This window comes from Mauremys reevesii, linkage group 9, assembly GCF_016161935.1.
Source record: "Mauremys reevesii isolate NIE-2019 linkage group 9, ASM1616193v1, whole genome shotgun sequence".
In the NCBI taxonomy this organism is placed as follows: Eukaryota; Metazoa; Chordata; order Testudines; family Geoemydidae; genus Mauremys; species Mauremys reevesii.
In genome coordinates this window covers 3,784,024-3,802,533 of record NC_052631.1, presented here as the reverse complement: position 1 = coordinate 3,802,533, position 18,510 = coordinate 3,784,024, and the positions used below count along the sequence as shown (strand labels likewise).

At 49.4% G+C, this 18,510-nt stretch overlaps 2 protein-coding genes across 8 annotated transcripts in view; both read left to right on the top strand.

Moving 5' to 3' along the window:
• Positions 1-15,673, top strand: part of TPRG1 (tumor protein p63 regulated 1) — a 112,332-nt gene extending 96,659 nt beyond the window's left edge. For 6 of the 7 annotated variants that reach the window (XM_039488988.1, XM_039488985.1, XM_039488986.1 and 3 more), the window contains exons 5-6: positions 11,316-11,469; positions 13,758-14,681. In XM_039488988.1, coding sequence (XP_039344922.1) covers positions 11,316-11,469; positions 13,758-13,952 — 349 coding nt within the window. In that variant the 3' untranslated portion in view covers positions 13,953-14,681. Of the gene's footprint in view, positions 1-11,315; positions 11,470-13,757; positions 14,682-15,284 lie in introns of those variants that run through there. The other variant, XM_039488982.1, reaches the window with a different exon arrangement.
• Positions 3,896-4,811, top strand: LOC120372161 (ribonuclease kappa). Its single transcript, XM_039488989.1, has one exon. It carries the CDS (start codon positions 3,977-3,979, stop codon positions 4,271-4,273), a length of 297 nt encoding a protein of 98 aa, XP_039344923.1. The 5' UTR covers positions 3,896-3,976; the 3' UTR covers positions 4,274-4,811.
• Positions 15,674-18,510: the final 2,837 nt, after the last annotated feature.

Here is an 18,510-nt window from a genome sequence, read left to right as displayed (position 1 = left end):
TAAGAAAGACCGTGACTCTGGGGAGTGTGCAGGACATTGTGGATGGCTTTGCACAAATGGGTTTCCCTAACTGTGGAGGGGTGATAGATGGGACGCATATTCCTATTCTGGCCCCCCCCCCACCTGGCATCAGAGTACGTTAATCGGAAGGGGTATTTCTCTATGGTTCTCCAGGCGCTTGTGGATCACCGCGGGCGTTTCATTGACATTTACACAGGCTGGCCTGGAAAGGTGCATGATGCACGCATCTTTCGGAACAGTGACCTGTTCAGGAAGATGCAGGCAGGGACTTTTTTCCCAGACAGGAAGATCACAGTAGGGGACGTCGAAATGCCCATTGTGATCCTTGGAGACCCCGCTTACCCGTTACTGCCTTGGCTCATGAAACCCTATACAGGAAAGCTTGACAGGAGCAAGGACCGGTTCAACTACAGGCTGAGCCGGTGCCGAATGACTGTGGAGTGTGCTTTTGGGCGTTTAAAAGCCCGCTGGAGATCCTTGTATGGGAAGCTAGACTTGGGGGAAAGCAGCATCCCCGCGGTTATATCCGCTCGCTGTACCCTCCATAATATTTGTGAAGGGAAGGGTGAAACATTCAGTGAGGCATGGACCACCGAGGTTCAAGTCCTGGAGGCTGAATATGCACAGCCAGAGAGCAGGGCTAATAGAGAGGCCCAGCACAGGGCTACAAGGATTAGGGATGCCTTGAGGGAAGAATTTGAGGCTGAAAGCCAACAGTAATGTTTGCTGCCTTGCATGGGAGTGAATTGCACTGCTTACACTGTTATTCTATTATCCATAATAATAATATGATTTGCAGTGCCTCTTTCTTTACTGGGCTAAGGTATCTTTCTCTATCTGCTATAATAAAGACTGTTTTCAAAGCCAAGAATTGTTTTATTGAAAAGAAAAAAACTTCCTTGACAGACAGACAGACACACAACATTTCATGAACACAAGAGGGCAGGGGTGTGGGTTGGTGAACTGTACAGTCACAAGTTTGCATATGTCCTGTCTGGATTGCTGTTTAATGAATCCTGCACTTCAGGGTGCATATACTGCATGGTGATGGGGGTTGAATGCAGAGGGTAAGGGTGGTGGTAGGTATCAGGGCTGGTTGGGGAACGTACAGGTGTTGGAGGCAGCTGGTGGTGGTAAGAACCTGGATGCTGGGGAAAGGTGGTTTGAGCTGACATTGGGGCACAAGGCAAAAAGGACGGGGCGGGTGGGGGAGTAGCACGGTAGTGCTCTGCTTGCATGGCAACGAGTGACTCTATAGAGTCCGCTTGGCGCGACAGGATGCTTAGCAGCCGCTCCGTGCTTTTCCTCTTGGCCACTGCATTTCTCTTGCGGATCCTGCTTTCTTTCTCTCGCCACTCCTTCAAGTCTTTACTCTCTCGAGCAGAGTGATGAAGAACAGTTTTCAGCATGTCCTCTTTGCTCTTTCGGGGATTTTTTCTCAAATTTTGAAGCCTCTGTGATGTTGAACATCTGGGCAGTCCAGTAGTCAAGGTCACTGTAGAAACACAGAAATGACAACATTTAACACGGGCAGCATTGTATCCACTATCTCCAGACATGAATTGTTACACTGAGGGAGTTCTCACTTTAGCATTCTTTTCCCCACACGCATAACACAACAGAAGCCATGAAATGGTGAGTGAGGAGTGTTTACTTATATAGGGATAAGTGGGGCTTGAGTGATAGAGGGGAGCTGGTTGCTTCGGGTAATCTGGAGTGCTAGAGGGGTTGAGTGAAGATGCAGAGGCAGGGGTGATCTTATCTCCCTATCTCTTCACTAAAGAGTCTCCCAACATTTTTCACAGGACTTAATCCTGGAAGATGTTTCCCTACTGCGAGTCACTAGGGAACAGCGGGAGGCTCTTTTAGAGCAATGTGGATTCCGCCCGGGACCCTATGCGGCGTGCCTGTGTTCAGAAATGGTCCCCCCACCACTGGCAGCAGAGTGGCGCGGACGCGTCACCGTCACTGGGACAAGGGACACAGTGGCTCTGCCTATAAACCTGCGCAGGCATATTGCCCACGCTCTGGATGAAGCTTTTGCTGAGATAACTGAAGCAGATTACCGCGACGTGATAGACCACATCAACAGGCTATTCCACATCTAGAGGCTGGCATGCATGCAGCCATAACCCCCCTTCCTCTCCAGAAACATTTCCACCCAGAAAATAAAAGCCGCTTACCGGTAACCCACTCCTCTGCTTGTCCTTCTGCAACTGCTGGCTGCTGCGATTGGGTACTTTCCTCCTGGCTTGAGAAGAGCTCCTGGCTGCATGCCTCCAGGGAATCTGCGGTGTCTTCCCCCATCCCAGGAGCTTCACTCGCGGTTTCCTCTCCCCCCCCGCCGCCTCCTCCGCCTCCTCCTCCTGTCCCCCAGCCTGCTCAGAAGTGTCCATCGTTATCCTGGGATTGGCAGTGGGGTCACCCCCAAGTATCTCGTCCATCTCCCTGTAAAAACGGCAGGTCGTGGGGGCGGATCCGGATCGGCGATTGCCCTCGCGGGCTTTGTAATAGGCACTCCGCAGCTCTTTAACTTTCACCCTGCATTGTAGTGCGTCCCGATCATGGCCCCTATCCAGCATGGCCCTTGATATCTGCTCAAAGATATCGTAATTCCTACGGCCGGAGCGCAGCTGTGCCTGAACTGATTCCTCACCCCAAACACTGATGAGGTCCTGCAATTCACCAGTGCTCCATGCTGGGGCTCGTTTGCCGCGTGGAGGCATGGTCACCTGTAACTGATTAACTGATTGCACTCCACACCTGGCTGCAGCAAACAGGAAGGAGATTTTTAAATTTCCCGGGGCATTTAAAGGGCGGGTCACCTGAGGCAAGAGCAGTAGAGTGCAAACTGATGTGCAGAGTGGCTGAACAGGAATTCTGGGATAACTCCTTATTCCCTGGAAGACAATTAAAGCGCTGGTGAGTGTCCACACCTGCTGAGCAGCGCTGGATCACCAGCGCTGCACTCCTTATACCCCTGCCGGGATGGGTTTTCAGCCAGCGCTGCAACCAGGGAGTTGCAGCGCTGGTTGTGCCCTGCAAGTGTGGACGGGGTGTTGTTGCAGCGCTGGAAAGCCTCCACCGGCGCTGCAACTTGTAAGTGTAGCCAAGCCTTTAGTCTATAAGGTGCCACAGGATTCTTTGCTGCTTCTACAGAACCAGACTAACACGGCTACCCCTCTGATACTATAGACATCTAGAGGAACTTGTGCCTGCTCTTTCATTATATGTGCACTGACATTGCGCTTGTATAATATGAGATTCATCCCAAGGATCTTACAACGCTAAATGCCAGGGAGACAGAGCTAAATGCACTGAGAGACCCAGGAGAAGGTTCTGTCTTAGTTCCTTCTCATTCAATACAATGAGCAGGGGACTGTATTTTAACTGACCCAGGGGTATTTGCAGTCTTAACAGCAGGAGTGAGTATGGAGGAGGGACGTGAAGGAAGAGAGGACTGGCACTCAGGGCGGAGGGAATTCCAGGCATAGGGGGCAGCAGGGAGAAGGCCATGGGGACAAGATAGGGAGAAGGAGATGAAGTGGGAGAGGAGATGGGATTCTGTGCTAGGAAATGAGACTGGGTGGTGTGTAGGCCGGGACAGAGTCACAGGCGAGGATTTAATGCGCTCTGTCAGGCTGGGCAGAGCGGGCAGAGTGAAGAGGGAGACGGAGGCGGAGTCCAGGACTGGTGAGTGAGCTCCAGGATGATAGGCAGGGCTGCCGTTTCCAAGCACAGTTGCTTTTGAGTCCCCTTAAATCTATCTTTACCTTCCTCCGCAACCAACCCTTCCGAAAGCATGAGGAACCCCCCTCTGGGTTGTTGGTAAAGCCCCTTCTTTATACCCTGCTGGAGTCTGCTGCGTCGGCCCGGCCAGCAGCAGCTCGTGGAGGAGGCTCCGCGCCGCCCGGCCGCTCACCAGCCCCCCCCCCGCCCCCTTTCTGGCCCGGCCATGGCTTCCCTGCTCTGCTGCGGGCCCAAGCTGGCCGCCTGCGGCATCGTGCTCAGCGCCTGGGGCGTCATCATGCTGATTCTCCTGGGGATTTTCTTCAACGTGCACTCGGCTATTCTCATCGAAGACGTTCCCTTCACGGAGGAAGATTTCAAGGACGGCCCGGACAGGATCTACCGTCTCTACGAGCAAGTCAGCTACAACTGCTTCATCGCGGCCGGGCTGTACGTGCTGCTCGGGGGCTTCTCCTTCTGCCAGGTCCGGCTGAACAAGCGCAAGGAGTACATGGTGCGCTAGGACCTCGCTGGGGACAGCCGCCCCCTCCCCAGACCCGCCGGGCCCCTCGGCTCATTCCAGCTCCTCCCCGGTGCCCCCTTTGCTCGGGACTCACCCTGCCGGTGGGGGCACCCTCCCAGGACACTGCTGACCCCAGCCTTAAGGGATTGTAAAGGTGGGGGGGTCTCCAGTTGTGGGGGGAGGGGGGTTGGGGGGTGTCAGTCTCCCTATGGTGCTGTTGGGGCACAAGTGGGTCGTTGTCTGTGGGGCTGGCTCCCCCCCTCCTTGCGTGTGGCAGGATCTGTGCTCCCCAGCATGGGGTCCTCCCGCCGTCTCACTTTCCAAACCCACCCCGTGGTGTTGCCTGTCCCCACATCCCTTCCCGGCAGTGAGCAGTCGGGGGTGGGGGTGGGGTGTGAGATGCTGAACTGGGTCTGATGGGGTGGGGGGGTCTCCCCTGCTCTTCCCTTCCTTGCCGAGACCCCCCCACCCCCACCCCGGGTCTCGATCTGTCTCCATTTGTGTTGACTCTGGAATTGGTTCCTGTGAAATAAAACACGTTAGATCCTCAAAAAAAAAAAAAAAAAAAAAAAATTCACGCTTCCTAGGCTGTGGTAGTAGCCTTGTAAATAGCGCGGTTAAGTGTTGTAATTATCATTCTTCCAGGTTGTGTGGTACAAAGGGTGTAACCTCTCACAGCATCTCTTGGAGGCATATTACCCAAGAGAGGGGAGCCAGCGCATTATAGGCCCAATTAAACTGAGCAAAGAAAAGAGGGTTTGAACCACACATATTCCAGCTCCTAAAGAAACTATTTTCTCAAAGCTGGGCCATGGAGACTCCACTGCAGTCCCTAAGAGGGTTAGGATGAGGCAGAGGGGGAATACTAAATGGATGTGGGGTAAGGGACCTATTAAATGTACCCACCTCTGCTTATGATACACGATTCTGTGACTCTCAGCTGTTTTCCCTAGTGCATCCCTTTGGCCACTGATCTCATAATCTGACCTGGTGATTGCCCCCAGAGTTAGCTTTGGGTGGAGTTTGTCAGAGCTTCCAGGGGGCAGCCCAGAGAATGTCACCCAGTGATTCCTGCCAACAGCCCAGTAATGGGTGGTTGAGTGTATCTTTTAGATAGACGTGCAGTCTCGATCCTAGGACCCCAAGGGGTAAAGAATCCGCCACATCCCTTGGTGAGCTGTGCCAATGGTTAATTACCCACTGTTGAAAACGTGCACCTCATCTCCAGTTTGAATTTGTCTCGCTTCAGCTCCCAGCCACTGGCTCTTAGGCTGCTAATTTAAAGAGCTCTCTGCTAGTCAATGTATTCATGGTATATGCCGCTGGAGACATGACAGCCTGGTGTTGCCATCTCTCCCCCTGGGGTTATAAATGTCGCTGACGTTCCTTGCCCCTCTGACTGCCAGAGTCAGCAAATAGTTAACCTGTCTGAGCCCGAAGCCTCCAAATGGTCTGGTTAGGAGCCAGGTGAGCAAAGAGCAGATAAAGGCAGCACCTGCCTATGGGTTTGGAACAGCCTGGGGCCATAGATAGAATGTAAACACACTCTGAAATCTTACTGTCTGACTCGGTGCCAGCGTCTTCTGGGCGCTTGTAATGGAAAATATTCTGTCTGAGGTCATTCAATGAGTAGAAAACCAGCACTGAATACCCATAATATTAGGTGCCAACTCGCTTCTTCCTTTGTGTCGATAAATAAACAAAGTGGGGTAGCATTTTGCGTTGCCAATACCTTTGTTTTAATGGGAAGGGTTTAAGTTTTTCTTCCGCCTCCCCCTTTTAAATGCATGGACTCTGTGAATGTCTGCTCTGCTCCTTTGGCCACATGCACACACCCAACCTTCTGAGCAAGAACAAATGTCTGTGCTTCCTTGTAAATCTGTGCATGCCGCCCCAGGCTATGTTAGTAATTCCCTTGCTGAGCTTTGAGATGAGTAGGGGAGAGGTGCAGCTAGCTGAGATGATGGAAGCTGCCATTTCCCTCCCTTAGTCAATTAGGCTGCTTCAGTTGGCTTCAGCTAATTATTAAAAATTTCCATTGGAGGTGGATTTGCTCTTGCATGGCAGCTCGAGGGGTGTGGGACTGAGAGATCCGAGGAGGGGAGTAAGGTGGGCTAGTCACTACTTGTACGCCGGGGATAGAGAAACAGCCCGGCTTTAGAACAGAATTCAAAGCAATTGACCCTCTGATCAGTGCGGTTTGTGCCCTTTGGTATATTGCTGCTGCTTTTGTCCAGTCTCAAGCCTGATCATTCTAGCAGTCGGCCTTCCACCAGTTCCCCTGGGGAAACTCGTCCACTCTCTCCAGAACTACGGCTAAGGCATGGCTACACTTGCAGACGTAGAGCTCTGTGAGTTAAACCAGCCTTCGGAGAGTGCAGTAGGGAAAGCGCTGCCGTCTGTCCACACGGACAGCTGCAAGCCCACTGGCATGGCCACATTTGCGGCACTTGCAGTGGCATTGGGAGCGATGCATTACGAGCAGCTATCCCAGCATGCAAGTGACTGCAAGGTGCTTTTCAAATGGGGGCTGTGGTGTGTGACAGGGAGGGTGCTGTGTGTATGTGGGGGGAGAGAGGGTGGGTTTTGGGGGGGCTGAGAGCATGTCAGCATGCTGTCTTGTAAATTCAGACAGCAGCAGACCTCTTCCTCCTCCCCCGCCTCTCTCTCACACACAGCCTTCCACAGTAACGGCTTGCATGCCCGGCTGTCAGAAACGGAGCTCTGAAAGGGCATTTCCGCATTCCTACAGGATTCCTACAGCGAGTTCAAAACAATGACAAGAGTGGCCACTTGACTTAAAGGGATTATGGGATGTTTCTGGAGGCTGATCAGAGCGCAGTAATGCAACACCTCGTTCACACTGACGCTCGGGCGTTGTAGCCAAGGCACAGCAAATGTTATTCCTCTCATGGAGGTGGAGTACCAGCAGCGCTGTAGCCATGGAGTCAGAGCGCTCTACGTGCCTTGCCAGTGTGGATAGGTAGTGAGCTAGGGTGCCCGGGGCTGCTTCATTGCGCTGTAACACAAGTGTAGCCAAACCCTCCGTGAGGGGGAAGAGGCGCTTGCAGACCAGAAGATCTCTAGGAGCAGATGAGAGCATCATCAGCGATAGAATTAATAGCATGTATGGGGTCTCTCCAGGTCCTTCTTCCACAGACATCTGCATAGTGTCTGAGTACCTTATGCACATGACCAGTGTTCAGTTGTTTGAAAGCACAGTTCCTCTGTAAATCATCACATACATTTGCAGTGCAGTGAACAATACTGTGAAACCATGGACAGAATTTGCCGTTTAAAACCAAGCTCTACCCACTTACCGGGATGGGGGAAATGGGCCTCCGTCCCTCCTCTTTTAAAGATCAACATATTTTTTGTCTCGTTCCATCTAGAGGCAGCTGAGTCTCTGCCAGGGATTTCAGCTCAGTCATAGCTTTTAGAGCTTATAATTCAGGTGAGGCACGTTAATGCTGCCTGTAATGTCACACCGCAATCCACAACTCATAAGAGAGATGGCAATCAATGCTCATCTCAGTCGGGCTTTTGGTGATGGTTGTGTCTTGCCCATGGACGTTCTCCTTTAGTTCAAGGGTGGTGGAGACATTTGGAGCCAGAAAGTGGTAAATTCTGTGCCACACCTACCATTGTGGTGACAATTTGTTAGCCAGGACTCTGCCATCAGGAGCAGTTTACTCCTCTACCGCCAGCGTGTGGACTTTAAGGCTCATGTTTTCAAAGCTGCCTACGGGATTTGGATGCCCGATTCCCATTAAAATTGACTTTAAAAGTCTCAGCCTAACGGTTTCACTTTTCCTCATGCTTTCGTTTCTGATGTGGCTGCTTATCCCATGTACATCTCTGCTAGGGTGACCAGATGTCCCGATTTTATAGGGACAGTCCCGATATCTGGGGCTTTGTCTTATATAAGTGCCTATTACCCTCCACCCCTGTCCTGATTTTTCACACTTGCTGTCTGGTCACCCTAATCTCTGCAGCAGAAAAGATTGACACTGCTCCCCATCAGGGCTGAGACATGCATGCAGACCTCAACATCTAGAGGAAACAGAGGTTTAGCTCAGCTCCATGCTCTGTACATTACCATAATTATGAAACTGACAGAGTGCTGTAGGTGAGGGTCCTTGGGACCCTGCTTATGAACCTAACTCAGGAGCTGACCTGGCAAGAGGAATTGGCAAATGTACATCTCTTTTGGACGGAATGAAATCTGCACGCAAATTGACATGTGAAGCAGCTAATATTCCATTGTGCAAGATCTCTGAATGGACTGAAGCCTGAATGCTCCATTAACTTCACACAGAGCTTGGGTTTTGTTGCTAGGCTGGGGAGTGGGGGAAAGTGCTGTATATAGAGAGAAAAATGTCCGTGTCGAAGGTACATACTGAAATCTTTTCCTTTAAAAAATATTTTTTGTTTTAGAGAAAGCTCTCTAATCTCCTGAAACAAAAGAGGATTAGATGCAAAAATTATTGAGTTTCAAATTTCCAATATAATTGTCCAAAGTCTGAAAGTACCTCTGCTATTTGTGCCAAGATCCTTACTATATTTTGCAGTGTGTACACGCTACAAATAAACCCTGGATCAGTCGTTGTCGTCGTCTTCTTTTTTTTTCCCATAGTAGTAAGTGCAGAAACCACAATAACATCCCCAAAGGGGCTGTACTCCTAAGCAGAGGGCTAGGGTTCCTAAACACAGGAAACTCTGTAGCACTGCGGTGGCAGAGCAGGTAGGTACTAGCTTTTCTTTCCTGAAAGCCCAGGTTTTAATTTATAGCTGAATAGAAAGACCTTCTCCTGTTCTGGGCTAGTTTCAGAGGTTTAGAACAATAAACCTTCCGGTTCCATTACCTACATATTGTGTAGCTAGCGAACACTTAGGAGGGATTTGGTTGAAAAGGGTTGGCTGAATTGCTGGCCGCCATTTGAATTAAGAACCACAAATGAAACCATAAACTCACATTTCAGAACGGTCGGGCCCGGTGAACTTCTCATTGTATTTCCCACCTTGGTGTCTGCTCACAGTCACTCTCCATCCAGGGGATTGTAATATTGTCCTGGGAACATTATTGTTCCTGTGCCATGGTACCTACAAACCAAGGACCTGATTGTGTGAGGTCATGCCTGCCCTCAGCTTCCACTGGCAGGGGGGCAGACCAAAACTTGGGCCTGCAAACCCACTACTCACCACCATATGTTTCCTTTTCTATATGTCCACAACAGGCCGGCTTGCCCCTTAAGGGCTGCAGGGCTTGGGGGTAGCCAACGCTGATTACCACCGAGGCACAGCTGGACTGGATCTGGTCATTCCCTTTGAAGGGCAGCGGGTGGCTGCAGTGAAGGGGGAAGCTCAGGAAACAGCAGGAAGTAAGAAAGACCCTGATACCTGGGGGCTGGAAACCTGAGGCTCTAGCAGGCAAGGCCCAGGCGGGAAGGCCTGGGAGTAGGGTGAATTGGAGAGTGTTGGGAGTGAGCAGACTCCAGCCGAAGGACCTGGGATGATTATTTTCCCTAGTGAGATTACAGGCCGGGGACCCAACATGAGAGTAAAACCAGTGGACGGTGTCTAGAGACTTAAGATTTAATCTTGGAGCTTTATTGATGTGAATAAACTTGGACCCCGGAGAAGGGCTGGGGAATGGGGAAGAAAAGCCTGTGTGGAGTTTGTCACGGAAGCCTGTTGTGGGAGAAATCATTCGCAGGGCACGGCAGAGGCACTGCCGGCATGAGGGGGCACATTGCAGGCTAAAATGTACATAACACTGTATCCCTAGAAACCCTGATTCAGCAACGCATTTAAGCACATTATTAACTTTAAGTACATGCTTTAACCTCAGGCAAGTGCTTAAGTGCTTTGACATTTAAAAATAGATCTATAATTAATAATAGGCCTGATTCTCCACTGGACTCCTCTAGTTTTATGCTGGTGGAACTCCAGTGACTTCAGCTTGGATGTAGGATTTGGTTTTAGGATGTTCTGGTTTTGCAAAACAAGGTATTTCATATCCTGGAATTGGAGGGAGATTGTGTGACTGCTTCTGGTTTGGGCCCATAGTTTTTAAGGGAAGTTCTTTTTTAACTCCACTGATCAAGTGACCAATTTGTCCAAGATGAGGTCTATAACTACCAACACTCATGTTCTGAAAGCTAATCACTGACCCTGTTTATAGCTCTCGGGTGCCCTTACACCATGAACAGAGACAATATGGGAGAAGAAAACAGGGAGACAATGCAGCAGAAACCACTAAGCTTGTTGTTTGAAAGATGGGCCTGTCCATCCCAGATATGGTCCTGGTTGCCCCTCAGCAGGGATTAGAACCCAGGGTTCTCTGACTCCCAGTCCTGGTCCCTACAAAAATTTAGCACCTAACTTTTGCATTTAGGGCTCTATAACTCTATCAAGTTTGAAAGTAAAGGCAAACCAGAGACATCGGTCCTTGGTGATTTTTAAAACTCCTTGGAGAATCAAGTTGTTCACATCATGCACATTTCCACTCAAATTGCACTCGCAGTCTGCTGCCCGAGAATATGATTCACAGATTCAGAGATTCCAAGGCCAGAAGGGACCACTGATCATCTAGTCTGCCCTCCTGTAGAACACAGGCCAGAGAACTTCCCTAACATAATTCCTAGAGCAGAGCTTTTAGGAAAACATCCTGTTTTAATTTAAAAATTGTCAATGATGGAGAATCCTCTCAAGGTCCCTTCCAGCCCTAGAATCTATGAAGCTAATAACCCTTGGCAAATTGTTCCACTGGTTAATTGCTCTCGCTGTCAAAAAGGTATGCCTTGTTTTCAGTCTAAATTTGTCTAGCTTCAACTTCCAGCCATAAGGTCATGTTAGAGCTTTCTCAGGCTGGAGCGAAGAGCCCATTCTAAAATATTTATTCCCCATGTAGATACCTATAGACTGTGATCAAATCACCCCTTTTCCAAAAAAGCTACCTGTTCAGAATGATTGTTAACCTTTCTGTTACGAGTTGCCTGATGTAATACACCTTTCTCTGTCTGAATTGCTCATTCTCCAGGAGGGAGGGAGAAGGCCTGAGAATCTACTGGGATAATCTGAAAGAGCCATCTGCCCTGTCCCGTTGGAATCCATGGGCCACGGATATCCCTTATGCAACTTTCACAGAACATCCAGTGAAGAACAGCAGCGAAAGGTTCAGTGCCATCTGCCAGGTATGGAGCATGGGTTCTCTGGTTAGCAAGTGAAATGCATAGTTGTGGAATGCCTGGAAGGTGAAAGGCATGTTTGTTTGGGGCCCAAATTTCTTAATTGTCCCTGCAATACATTGTGATAAGTGGTGTCCGGCAGAACTGTATTTAGCAGCACCCCGGGATCGGTGTGGCTTGCTCACCGCTCCGTGCTGTAGTGGGGAGGGATCTCTGCCCACTGCCAGGGGCTCATTCGGAGATTGGTGCTGCTGATGGATCACTCGGTGCTGAGGGGAGCCCGTGGAGGTGTTGAAGTGCGGTGTAGTCCCCAGCAAGTGGTGCAAAGGCGCTCAGGGCAAGCGTGGCAGCTACTGTCACTGGGTGCATGGGGCTCCCTGCAGGCAGGAGAAGCTGTCCCGGTTTGCGTTACCTTCGTTCAGGAGTGACAGGACCGGAAGGGCGTTCCGACACATCTTGGTTTAGGACTCCAGCACTGGGAGGGGTGGACGTGTTTGGATGCTAGGTATTGGTTCAGCTGATGATGGGGATAGGGCACAGCTGTCAATTTTGGATCCAGGTTCAGTTGCTGACCTGCCCCCATATACACAAACGCCGGGGGTGGGGGAGGTAAGGGGGAAGGCAGGGTTCAGATAAAGGTAATAATTGGAGATATACCAATCTCCTAGAACTGGAAGGGACCTTGAAAGGTCATCGAGTCCAGCCCCCTGCCTTCACTAGCAGGACCAATTTTTGCCCCAGATCTCTAAGTGGCCTCCTCAAGGATTGAACTCACAACCCTGGGTTGAGCAGGCCAATGCTCAAACCACCGAGCTATCCCTCCCCCCCAGGGCTCGGGTCAGGCTGACCTCTGCAGCAGCTGCTGTCTGGGTGAGAAGGGTTCAGTGAGGGGGCCGTCTGAGTCCAGTTGCTCCCCGAGAGGTGTCCATTTAAGAAAATCCACTGCTCCCAATTGTCGCTAACTGGGAGTCTGAACAGAGCAAGCAATGGCCTTGGGGCCTGACCTCCCCTCCCCTCCGGGTCAGCGATGAAGCACAGGGGTGGCGGTGTGTTGTTCTGACACATCCCAGGCTGTACCCATCCTGTGGAGAAACAGCACATCGGTCTCCAGCGCCGTTGGCCCGGAACGTCTCACCGGCCCTGCGTTTGCTTAAAAAGAGAAATGGGCCTGAAACAGAAGCCCGGATCAGAACCTGGGTCTGGATCCGAGCTCATTGCATGAACCTATTGCTGTGGGTCTAATCTGAGCACTGAATCCAACTTTGGGATCCGGAGCCCAAGCCCCAAGTCTGGGGATGTTCGGATCCTGGGTTTTGGTTCTGCCCATTCTAGAGAGACAAGCTCCCAACCTGCGGCTCTAGTCCTGGGTCCCCTTTGAAATCTTTCCCCCTTCTTTGTAGTTTCTCCCCACTTTACTATTTGCCCTCGTCATTCCTAAATCATAGTCTCCCCAAATCGAGACAACGCGGTGCCTCACTCGGCTCACTGGCGTTCCTGTCGCTCTGGCTATGAGGCAAGGAGCCTTCTCTCTCTTTCTGTTATACCACAGATGTTTTGCTTGGAGGATTCTCAGCTCACTTTTACACAAATCTACTTTCTTCACAAGCTCCTTCCAGGCAGCTCTGACTGTGATTGATGTGCCCATACTCCTGGTGTTCAGTTCCATTCGCACTGGGCAAACTTTCTCCCTCTTCCTTGTCTCCGTTGTCACCACTTTCTCACCTATTTTGGCTTCCTGTGTCAGCTTTCCACACAGTCTGTCTGTCTGTCTTGTTTTTTATGCACCTTGCTCGGCTTCTTCACATTCTCTGGTTGGCTTCAAGGGGCTGGAGGTCACCTCCTGATCTCTCTGGTCCTTGATCCTCTACAAAAAGTCCCTGCCTTGCATGCGTAGGAAGTGGCTCCCTAGAACTTAGAGAGACAAGGTGGGTGGGGGAGGTTATGGGACCAACTTCCACAGAGCTCTTCTGCAGGTCTGGGCAGCCCCGAGACCCAGGCATTGGTATTAAAATCTTTAACCCTTGGGCCTCTGCCATTTTTCCACTGGGGTGGACAGAGGAATGTTATTTGGGGGTGGAGGAGGGAGAGGGGTGCCTGTATATATGCATCCATAGCAAACTGAGGAGGATTCAGTTACACGGGTTATTTACTGCAGACAGTTGAGTGCTCACTGCATGGACGAGACAGGTTGCGTTCCTTTCAGCTTAGAGAAAGGAAGCCAAACACAACATGCAGCTCATTCCTTAGAACGTCACATAATTCTCACTCTTGTCATCTCCTCCTTCCTTCCATAGATGTCCGAGTTCACTGCTCAGTTGATCCGGGCCGTTCAGACCACCCAGAGCAAGAACCCGGCACCAGGCAAAACCAGCGGAGTTGTGGTCCTGAATCAACCCCTCCTGATCGACACCTACACGGGTTTTATGTCTTTCATCGGGAACCGAAACAAACTTGGTTATTCCCTTGCCCGTGGGAGTGTTGGCTTTTGAAGCTGTCCATGGTGGGGCGTGCTTTTTGTTTGTTGATGTAACTGTCTTTTAAATTCTGCATATAGCCCCATTTCTTTTAGAGGTTAAAAAGGTGCAAAGGGTGAGTGATGCATAGGTCTTGTGCTGGCCCTCTGCCCAGTGGCAAATTTCCCGCCCTTTGCAAAGTTTTCCCCAGGCCTTTCAGCCCCTACTGTGTATGAATATGGATGTGTTATAAACTCTTTACGGTGTGTGCATTAGAAATGAATCAAAACCAGGACTCCAGACCTGAACCTGCCAAACTTTGGGGAAGTTCCGATCTGAAGTTGGCCCATCTCTTGTGTAAAAACTCTACCCCAAACTAACCTGTCTAGTCCAACCTCCCCATTGCTAATGTCAATGCAGTGGCTGCACTGCTTGTTTCTACACTGACACTTTCCGTGCTAAAACTTTAGTCATTCAGGGGTGTGAAAAAACACCCCCCGAGCGACAAAAGTTTTAGCGCTGAAAAGCGCCAGTACAGACAGTGCTCCCGGCGATAAAGCTACCACCGCTCGTTTGGGGTGGTTATTTTTTGTCACTGGGAGAGCTCTCCCCCGGCAATAAAGTGTGACTACGTTGCCCATGTCACAGTGCAGCTGCAGCCGCACTGTAAGGCCTGGTCTACACTAGGGTGGGGGGTCGAACTAAGGTACGCAACTTCAGCTACGCGAATAGCGTAGCTGAAGTCGAACTACCTTAGTTCGAACTTCTTACCTGTCCAGACGCCGCGGGATCGAAGTCCGCAGCTCCCCCATCGACTCCGCCACCGCCGTTCGCGGTGGTGGAGTTCTGGAGTCAACGGGAGCACGTTCGGAGTTCGATATATCGCGTCTAGATTAGACGCGATAGTTCGAACTCCGAGAAGTCGAACGCTACGCGTCAACCCGGCAGGTAAGTATAGACCTACCCTAAGGTGGGCTGTGTGGACATACCCTAAGTGCCCCTGGAAATCTGCTACCCATTGCCTCTTCAATGACCATGTTGTTCTGAAGTCTGTTTCCCATCTCAGGGATCTAGGAATTTTGCAGCACAGTACATAGGTGCTTGCTTCAAATGTCAGGGCTAACATTCACACGGCAGAGAAATAGTTCCTTAACTGCTCTCTGGAGGTTTACTAACATGGCCCGGAATTGATACGAGCATTTAGCTATCTGCACTCTCTCCCATGCCGGAATATTATTTGGTGCTTGCATCTATATCTGCCGATCTGTGCCTGGAAATGACATCCTACACTATGCTCAGTGTTGCCTTTTAAGATCTCTTGTGTTTTTAAAGAGCTGCCGTGTTTGAAATTCTGTTTGGCTCACTTAGAGAATCTCTGGAGCAACCCAGTGACACGTCTGGAAAGGAATTTTTGCTGGTCACATGACACCTGTCCAAAGCCCTTCAGAGTAATTGGAAAGACTCACATTGCTCTGAACTCTCTTCAGATCAAACCCATGGCAAAAGACAGAAGTGATTTCTTGAAACAAATCTTAAAGGATAAAAAAATATGTTTACTCATAAACTTTTCATATTCTGCATAAGATGTTGGAATGGGGGGAAATCCAACAAAACCAGACACATTATTTTCTGGACTTTTCAGACTATTTTAGCTAAATAGATAAGTGGATAGCATAATTGGATCTCAGAATTTGTTTGTTTTTAAGGATCAGAATCACAGTATATTGTCATTTGAGACGTTAATAAAATAATCTCCACCAAGGTTGTGTTTCGTTTAGGTTCCAGGTGGCAGATGAGTGAGTGGACAATGTTACTTTGTTGGGGGGGCGGGGAAGGATGTCTCCAAGGCTCTCCCATTTTCCTCACCTACAGGCCCTGCAACATGTTGCTTTTCTTCTCTACGCCCTGGCTCTGTATTCCAGTGAAATCTTCCAGCGCCAAACAGTTCCGTCATCTAGAGAGGGTCATTAGAGACTGATGGGATGTTCTCCATCTTACTCAGTATCTGATGTCTCTGCAGCATCAGAGAGTTCAAGGCCAGAAAGAACCATCAGGCTGCTGGGGTGGTGAAGGACATAGGAACCGGATATATAATCTGATTTCCTGTAGTCTTCACTGATGGCCTATACCATGGGCATGTCCTCAGTAGTTGCATTTAATACCCTGCATTGATTAATATCACCCATCCTTTAAGGGCTGTTCATCAAAAGCCCATGGAATATCTAATGCAAACCACAAACGTACCATATAAGTTGCTTGCAGCATCCTGTTTGCTTGGCATGCCACCAAAACCAGAAAGTGGGTGAGACCACTGGTCACACCAGAAGGGTTGTCAGCACACAGGACTCTACAGATTCTTGAATTCTTTTATTCTGTGTTACCCTTAATGGATCCATTTCAACCCAAAATATAACCAAAAATTTTCAAATCTAACCACCTTCTCTGACTCCAGCCTAGGCAGCAGTTGAAGTTCCAAGCCAGGAATGAAGCAAATGTGTTTTATTTTTCTTCTTGGCATCCGTTACAGATTCCTCTCCCCCTTTAATTTGTTATGTCAGTTAGCATTGCCCTCCTCAAGGCAAGAACTTTCTATTCAGCCTGCAAGAGGAAATGTTGCAATGTTGGAAGAGGTGGGATGAGAAATCTTCGGCAATTGTTCTTAGGAAGGCATCATTGGCAACTTAGCACAATAATTTTTCACAAGAAAAAAAACAGAACACCTTGCCTAGGAAACTGGGATCTTGCTGAGACGGTGTTAGGAAAATAAATATCTGCTTTTATTTCATGCTGTTCCCTATTGGTATTTAACATTCTGCTTGTGTAGCTCTTTCATACCAAGCTAACTTTCAAAGTAACCCCCCGCCATTCCATTGCCAAGGCGCTTTTAAAGACACAAGCCCAGCTTTATTTGCTAAACTCCCATCTCATCGAGAATATTTTGAACTTGTTTTTGTTTCTGATTCAGACAGAGTTATTGGGCTTCAGAGCCTCCAAAATGTAGGTGGCTTGTTTGAATCCTTAACACTGGGTTTCTTGAGGACCTGTGTGAGCCAGGGCCTACGGTTACCTGAGACAGGTGTTCGCATAGCAAGAATATACCCACCACTCTTGCTACTGACTTTCACCCATTTGCAACCTAAAGACTTAACAGTGCTTGGAGACTCCCCGGAGGGGGTCCAACCGGATCAGGGTGCAGAGACTTTTCGAAGGGGCACTCTTGGGACGTTTGTACTGCAGCTACTCTTGCTTATTATATGTAGATTTTGGCTCACTGACGTCCATCTTCGGGGCACGTTACACTAAAATGCCAAGGGAGAGGGCTGAAAGATGAAGGAGAATGTTCCATAATCTAGTGGAATGGAAAAACACAGAGCTATCCCCAGTGGGACTATTTTGGACACGGTTGAAGTTGATGGTAAACATCCATTCACTTCAATGGGGCCTAGACTATTCCAAGCCGTGACATTCAGATCCTGTTCTGATTTTACCCAACCCTGAGGGAGTTCAGATCTGGGATGTTGGCTAGACTTTTTACCGGGAGAGAGGGGATGGGGGGACAGTTACAAAGTCTGGCCTTTGGTTTCATCCTATTTGTCCTTTGGATATTGTAACACCACTTGGGAAGCCATCCATGGCTCAGTACATTTCACTATCAGGAAGCTTTTTCCTGATGTTCATCTCCTTGACGTCAGAGTGCTGGTAGAGATGCCTCATGCAATGACCTAAATGCTGTACTTCATGATTTCAGTGCAAGAACTGGATTAGTCTCAACCCGTTTCTGGAAACACATGCCTTTTATGTGGTTTGTATATTACACACTAACCTTAGATCTCTTTCATGAGTTCAACAATTCAACTTTAATGAGTTCAAGGGAATTGCAAAAAAAATATTTTTGTCAAGCTTTTTGTTTTCAAGCCCACTTTGGTTTCTAATGTCTGATTAGAATATTAATAACCACCTTAGGGGAAAAAGGGTAAGTAGCTTGCATACTGGCGGGGAGGGGAAGCAGATTCATTACACCTCCTCAGCACGCAGCGTCATTAGGAATGAGCCGTAAGAGCACAGTTGCAAACTGGTGCGTCCTAGTGAAAATGGCCACAGGAGTTTCCTTCAGGACTCCTTTGTTTCTGATGCAGATTTGATCCTGGGATTTTCGCTGCTGCTTCAGGCACCTATTAAATAAATGTGCACAAGTGCCTAGCATGATGTGGGTATAAATTAACGAGAGAGCAATGTTTAGCGATTAGAGCTGGGGCTGTTGGGTTTTCTTCCTGTCTTGCTGTGAACCTGGGCAAAATGCTTAGGGCCAGATTTTCAGACGGGGCTTCTAAATACTGAGGCCTCTACGCTCTGACGGGAGACAGTGGGAACCGCAGGGGCTCAGTACAGCTGCAGACCAGGCCTTGGGAATCTACAGGTGAACACCCAAAAACAGAGGCACCACTTTCTGCCTCGCGGTCACCAGCTCTAAAAGAGGGGTCACAGTGAGCACCTCCTGCACCTCACAGGGTGTGATATGGGTTTACCAAGCAGAGTCCCTCTTTTCTGGTGAGATGCGCTTCTATTCTGCAGCCCTTGCTGCCTGCATGTCCTT